This window comes from Falco cherrug, chromosome 4 (genome assembly GCF_023634085.1).
Source record: "Falco cherrug isolate bFalChe1 chromosome 4, bFalChe1.pri, whole genome shotgun sequence".
NCBI classification, from domain to species: Eukaryota; Metazoa; Chordata; class Aves; order Falconiformes; family Falconidae; genus Falco; species Falco cherrug.
In genome coordinates this window covers 44,311,749-44,318,890 of record NC_073700.1, presented here as the reverse complement: position 1 = coordinate 44,318,890, position 7,142 = coordinate 44,311,749, and the positions used below count along the sequence as shown (strand labels likewise).

General features: G+C 67.6%; 1 protein-coding gene across 1 annotated transcript; it reads left to right on the top strand.

Moving 5' to 3' along the window:
- The first annotated feature begins 5,178 nt into the window (after nt 1–5,178).
- On the top strand, nt 5,179–6,506 carry JUND (JunD proto-oncogene, AP-1 transcription factor subunit). Its single transcript, XM_055706940.1, has one exon. It carries the CDS (start codon nt 5,352–5,354, stop codon nt 6,270–6,272), a length of 921 nt encoding a protein of 306 aa, XP_055562915.1. The 5' UTR covers nt 5,179–5,351; the 3' UTR covers nt 6,273–6,506.
- Nucleotides 6,507–7,142: the final 636 nt, after the last annotated feature.

Below are 7,142 nucleotides of genomic sequence, written 5' to 3'. Positions count from 1 at the left end.
CCCCAAGGAGAGGCTCCATCTCTGGTTCCTAATGGTAGCCACATGTTTTCTGTGGCCTTCTTTCCTCGTGAGGCATTAACCGGCAGTGCCGGCACTCAGTCCCCATCCCAGGCAAGCTAGCTTCCACCAAGGAGCCAATTCCAGGCGTTGGGAACGGGGCACATGTGTCCTCCCTCCTGGAAACTTGGTCTCAGCATAAACACCCGTGTGGCATTTGAGCAAAGCCCAGGCCGAGCCCTGTGTCAGACTTTCCCTTCCCAACCTGCTCCCTCCCTTTCAAGTCCCTCCAGCTGCAGAAACGCCATGTGTTCCAGCTGCCTGGGTGAAAAAGGAAGCAACTGTGGTGCTGGCTGGATTGAAGGTCTGTTCTGGCCAGATAAATCTTCACCGCAACAATGGGAGCTTTGGCTTCGGCTCAGGGTAGAGTCCTCCAAGTATGCCTTATCTCCTGGCAGAGCTCTGGGGACAGAGGTGGGAGCTCGTTAAGTTTTGCTTTTGTTTAATGACAACCACAGGCTTTAGCAGCCTTCCCTGCTTGTCTTCCCCTCCCCCCCCCCCCCCCTTCCTTTTTCCACCTCTGGCAGGAACATTTTTGTCCTGAGCTGTGGCACAATCCCCCGCGAGGGCAGTCGGCCCCATGTGGCAGCAGGTTGGGTGGAAGATGGCTCTGTGCAAGTGTGGGATCAAGCCTGGGTGTTGGTACATGCTCATCGGTGGCTTTGAGCCTTTCTGCCCCAAAAGCGAGTGTCTGGGACCATCAAGCAACGTGTGCTTCAACCTTGCCCCATAGCAGCACAGAGAGGGGTGGGGGGAGGTGAGCTGCAGCTGAGGGGGGGGGAAAAAAAAAAAAAACCACCACCACCTCCAAAACAGGGAGGAGCGAGATAAAAAGCAACAACCAGAGAGGAGGAAAAAGTTCTGGGCCTGGCTGCCGGCGTGGGTGGCTGTGCGCAGCCTGGCAGGGCGAGCGTGTCCCGGCCAGAACGACGGGCAGGGCTGGGGGGCACCCAGCAAAGGCCACCGTGGAGACCCTCCCCACGCCCTTCCCGGGACTTTTCAGTGGTGGCCGTGCTGGTGGCTGCTCTGGCAGCCATGGGGCCATGTCAGGCGCTGGTGCCACTGGCCGCCCCGCGGTGACTCATAACTTCTGTGCCTCGCCGGGGAGGCAGCACAGGAATAGTTACACACCAGCCGCCTGCGACGCGGAGGGAGTGGCTGCCAAAATATTTCAGGGCTGCGCTAAGCAACTAAAAATACATGTCAAACCCTCCTCCTCCTTTTTCCTTTTTAAAGTGTTTTCTTTCCTTCTTCTTTTTTTTTTTTTTTTCTTTTTTTAATTCTTGTTTTTGATTGTTGGAGGCCCCTGTGCCCGGGGGGAGCGCAGCCCCTTGGGGGCAGGCACTGGTGACCAGACACTTCTTGTTTTCCCAGCTCGGTTCCTCTCTCCCTCTCTGCAGCGATGACTAAGAGGCGGTTTCCCCTGTGTGCCCGGTGCCCGCGGCGCAAATCCTGGGGTGCCAAACGCTCCCTTGCTTTTTCCCTTTTCGGGGTACGTGGGTGCATCCATGGCAGCTCATGAGCATCTTGCTATGGGTCCAGCCCGCGTCCCCGGTCAGGGCGGTGGCACAGCACCTTGGCTCAGCTCCGCAGCAGAGCGGGATCGGGCACCACCAGTGTAATGGAGCGGGTTGCGTGCTGGGAATGTTCCCAGTGGGGCCAGGGAAATGGGGAGAGCAGGAGCCATATGGGGACCAGCCGCGCTCGGAGGTGTGAGGATGCTCTGGGGAGCATCGTCGTGCCTCGCCATGGTCTGGAGGCGGCGTGGGCACAGCCAAAATCCTTGCCGCCTGCTCCGGGGGTAAATATAGCCTGGCTGGCAGGTGGCAAGGCGTGGCGTGACTCAGTGGGTGCTGGCGGGACCCTGCAGGGCTCCGCTGCCTCTGGGAACAGCAGCTTCGGTCCCCAGCCCCCAGCCAGGGTGATGGTGGCACTGCCACCAGCTCCGCAGATGGGGACCGCCCCACTCGTGCTCCCCACGGGTCTGCCCTCCTGCAAGGCGGAAGGGGCAGCTGAATCATGACCCTCATTAAACACTCATTAAGAAAATAAAGCTGCCGGCTCGCCGCGGGCATCAGGCTACCACCGGCGAGACATCCTGCGGCATCTTTGGTTTGGGGACGAGGGACATGCTAGATGAGCACCGGTTGGTGATGGGGTGGGAGCACGTGGGGACACTCAGCAGGCCGAGCCCCGGGCGTGCTGTGACCCTTAGGGAAGGACACCGAGGGGGGTGGGGGGGTTACCAGTGGGTGCTGGCGGCTGGGCCCGGCGCGGCTGGTGGCTCGCGTCCCTGGCCACCAGCCAGCCACGTTCGCAGGACGGCTGTGGGGCCGGTTCATTCCTCCCTGCAACTGGTTCAAGCATCATGGTGGCGTGGGTGGCAGTACGTCCGTGGGTGCCCGTGGGGCGCAGGCAGCCATGGCCACTGGTACGTCCCCAGCTGGGGGGTCCCCATGCGGTGCTGGGGCAGGGGTTGCCACCCCTAACCGGGTGCCTCTGTGTGTATCATGTCCCCTGCCATGTCCCTGTCCCTCGCCAGCTGGGTTTCGTCAGGATGGAAAGTCTGAACCTGCCGGTCCGGCTGCCGCCGCACCCCTAATGACAGGTTTGCAGCGGAAACGGGAACGGTGGCTTCACCTGGGAGCTCCCGCCGGCCTCCTGACACCGGCGCTGGCACCGCCACCTCAGCCACCCACCCCGGGCCAGGGCACCAGCGGGGCCATGGGATGGGGACCCCCGGCATGGGGACCCCTGCTGTGGGGCTCGGTTGTGCTCTGGGTCAGTTGAGGTTTAACCCAGTGGGTTTATTTGAGATTTAACCACGGCTGTGGGGGAGGGGAGGGCCCTGTTGGTCCCAGCTCCCTCGTGCCTCGGTTTCCCCGAGGCTGGCAGCGTGTGTCGTGGCCCTGGGGGCTGTCTTGTCCTGGTTGTCACCTGTGTCCCTTGTGGTGTCCCTGCAGCCAGGCCCGAGCCGTGCCATGTCCTGTGCTATGCTGTCCGCATGCCTGGTGCTGTGCTGCGCTGTGCCCCATGCCATGCTGTCACTGTGCTGTCTCTATGCCATGCTGTGCCCCACGCTGTACCCCGCTGTCCCTGTGCCGTGCCCCACGCTGTGCCATGCTGTCCCTGTGCTGTGCCCCATGCTGTGCTGGCCCCATGCTGTGCCCCACACCATGCCACACTGTCCCAGTGCTGTACCCTACTCTGTGCCTCACTGTCCTCATGCTGTGCCCCACTCTATGCCCCACTGTCCCTGTGCTGTGCCCCATGCTGTGCTGGCCCCATGCTGTGCCCCACACCATGCCACACTGTCCCCATGCTGTGCCCCACACCATGCCACACTGTCCCAGTGCTGTACCCTACTCGGTGCCTCACTGTCCTCATGCTGTGCCCCACTCTGTGCCCCACTGTCCCTGTGCTGTGCCCCACGCCGTGCCACACTGTCCCCATGCCGTGCCCCACACCATGCCAGTCGGCTGCAGTCGGGCACGCCACGCCGCGGCTCGTCACCCACCCTTGCCCACGCCGGGAGATCAGAGGGCGTGGGGCCGTGCGGCACCGGCACAGCCGTCGGTACGGGTCCCCCTGCGCCCCCTCCCACTCGCGGGGCTGACACCGCCTTCGTTAGCGCAGGCCTGGGACCATCTGGCTGCAATTAGAGGCAGCTCGGCGGCACCCCGCCGCTGCGGCCCCGGCGGCCCCGCCATGCACCGCGTGTCCCGGGCGAGCAGCGGCGGGAGCCCTGGGCCTGCGCGGTGGGGGCCGCATCCTGCCCACGCGGGGGGTTATCGTCGGCCATGGCGCTGCTCCCCCCCACCCCCCCCCGCGCGCGGCCCTGACGTCAGCCGTGACGCCGATCCACCCCCTCAGCCGCCCGCGGGCTTGGCCGGCCGTGACGTGGGCCGCCGCCGCTTAACTCCTTCCCCACTACCGGTTGAACGGGGGAGGGGGGGTGGCCCAGGCCCGGCTGACCCGCCGCGGTGCCGGAGCCATGATGGCATGACCCCCTGCCACCGGCGAAGGCTGGTTGGTCACCTGCCGTGTGGCCGCCAGGCAAACACCACTGTCCCCGGTACCGGTGGGACGCGCCGGTGGCAAACACCGGGGCTGTGGAGGGTGCCGGGGGCCATACGGGGACAGGCTGGGACCGGGAGGTGCCGGGGGCGCGTGGTGGCCCTGGGCCACCGGAGCGAGGGCTGGGGGCACGATCCAGTCCTGCCACCAGTGTCACCGCTGGCCCAGCCCAGGTCAGGAGTGGCCATCTCGGAGGGTGCCACCGGGGCCCGGCCCGGTGTGTGCCTTTGTTCATTTTTTGTGCCCTTTTACTGCTGGTGCCCGGTGCCGGTGCCCAGTGCCCCATGCCTGCTCAGTGCTGGTGCCTGATGCCCGGTGCCGGTTCGGTGCCCAGGGCCTGGTGGCTGGTGCTGGTGCCCAGTGCCTGATGCCCGGTGTCTGCTTGGTGCCCGGTGCCTGTCCAATGCCCGTGCCTGATGCCCGGTGCCTGCCCAGAGCGAAGCGCCCAGTGCTGGTGCCTGCCCGGTGCCGGTGCCTGCCCGGTGCCTGATGCCCAGTGCCCAATGCCGGGTGCCTGATGCCCAGTGCCTGGCCGGTGCCCGATGCCCGGTGCCTTCCCGGTGCCTGATGCCCAGTGCCCGGTGCCAGTGCCCAACGCCCGGTGCCTGCCCGGTGCCAAATGCCCAGTGCCGGTGCCTGCCCGGTGCCGGTGCCCAATGCCCGGTGCCAAGCACCCAGTGCCGGTGCCCGATGCCAGGTGCCCGGTGACTGCCCGGTGCCCGGTACCGATGCCCGGTGCTCGCCCCACCCCTCCCCTCCCTTTGTGCCCATCAGCCCTGTCGGGGCGCGCGGAGCGGGGCCACGTGACCGCCCCTCCCCCGCGCTGACGTCAGCCCAGGCGCCCTCGCGCTGTTGTCCCGTTTACTCGCCGGTCGCCCCGGCGACAGCGGGGCCAGGGGTGGGCGGGGCGCCGTCTCCCCGGGGCGGAGGCCCCGCCCCTATGCAAACGAAGGCGCGCGAGGACGTCATCCGGAGCCAATGGGGGCTCGGCGCGATGAGGTCACCGCCGCGGCACCGCCTATTTAAGGCGGCGCGGGGTCGCGGCGGTGGCAGATGTGTGTGTGCGCGCGCGCAGGAGCGGGGCCTCAGCCGGTTCCACCGGCGCCTCTCCCCGCCCTCCCCTCCCCCCCGGCGCGGCGCTCGGCCCCGGTTGTTCCTTCCCTCCCTTCCCCCCCCCGCCCCGGCCCCGTTCCCCCGCAGCCGGGCGGGGGAGGAGGATGGAAACACCCTTCTACCATGATGATGTGTTGAGCGGCCTCGGCAGCGGCTTCGCCCCGTCCTCCGGCAGCAGCGGGCTCCTCCTGCCCTTCCCCGGCGGCAGCATGATGAAGAAGGACGCGCTCGGGATGGCGCTACAGGAGCAGGTGGCGGCGGCGCTGAAAGCCCCCGGGGCGGCCGGCAGTGAGGCGGCGGGGCTGCTTGGCTCGCCCGAGCTGGGGCTGCTCAAGCTGGGGTCCCCCGAGCTGGAGCGGCTCATCATCCAGTCCAACGGGCTGGTGACCACCACGCCGACCAGCGGGCAGTTCCTCTACCCCAAAGCGGCCGCCTCCGAGGAGCAGGAGTTCGCCGAGGGCTTCGTGAAAGCGCTGGAGGACTTGCACAAGCAGAGCCAGCTGGGCGGCGGCGCGGCGGGCGGCGGCGGCGGAGGCGGCGGCAGCGGGGCGGGCGAGCTGCCCGCCGCCGGCCTGGCCCCGGAGCCGCCGGTGTACGCCAACCTCAGCAGCTACCCGGCCGTCAGCTACGCCGCCGAGCCTGGCCCCTTCGCGGCGCCGCCGCCGCGGCTCCCGCCGCCGCCGCCGCCGCTGAAGGACGAGCCGCAGATCGTGCCGGAGGTGCCGAGCTTCGGGGAGAGCCCGCCGCTCTCCCCCATCGACATGGACACGCAGGAGCGTATCAAGGCGGAACGAAAGCGGCTGCGGAACCGCATCGCCGCCTCCAAGTGCCGCAAGAGGAAGCTGGAGCGCATCTCCCGCCTGGAGGAGAAGGTGAAGAGCCTCAAGAGCCAGAACACGGAGCTGGCCTCCACCGCCAGCCTGCTCCGCGAGCAGGTCGCCCAGCTCAAGCAGAAGGTCCTCAGCCACGTCAACAGCGGCTGCCAGCTCCTGCCGCAGCACCAGCACCAGGTGCCGGCTTACTGACGGCGGGGGGCCAGGGACCCCCGGACCGCACGAACTGAGGGGCCCGGACTGAGGGGCCCCGAGGGGAGGACGGTGACCCTCGGGGGGGGAGGGGGGCGCGAACGGACTGAGGGGGAGCCCGGGCCGCCCCCGCCGGGACTCGCAGGCCAGGCCTCCACCCCCCCGTTTCCTTTCGCCTTTCCCCGGCCCGACACATTCCAGTCAGGCCCCAGTAAAACCCCGCGACACGGAGAACCGCCTCGCTGTCTGCTGCGCCGGGGGGGCGGCGGGGCTGCGCGGGCAGGAAGCGGCGCGGCCGGCTGCCATCTTGGGGCGGGGGGGGAGGGGGAAGTGGTGTGGGCCCTGTTGGGGCGGGGGGGGTCGGGGGTGCTGGGGGGGGGTATCATCAGGTGTTTCGGGGGGTTCCCTTGGGCTGAGGGACGTTGCGGGGGGTTGGGATCGGGTTGCTGGAGCTCCCTTGGGCTAAGGGGGGGGGCCTCAGGGGTTGCTGGAGCTTCCGTAGGTTGGGGGGGTGTTACCGGGGCCCTCCAGCAGGTTTGGGGTGCTGGGGGGTATAAGAGGTGTTTGGGGGGGCTGTCTTGGGCTGGGGGGGGGGGGGTTACTGGGGCTCCTTGGCAGGTTTGGGGTGCGGGGGGCTCCCTTGGGCTGAGGGGAGGTTGCTGGGGCTCCCTGGGGAAGGAGGTTTGGAATCGGGTCACCAGGGCTCCCTTGGGCTGAGGGGGGTCGGGTGGGGTCACAGGGGTTGCTGGGACCGAGTGGGGGAATTCAGGGGAATTGGGGCTCCCTTGGGCTGTGGGAGGGTCAGGGGTTACTGGGACACAGTAGGGGAATCTGGACTTACTGGGGCTCCCTTGGGCAGAGGGAGGGAAT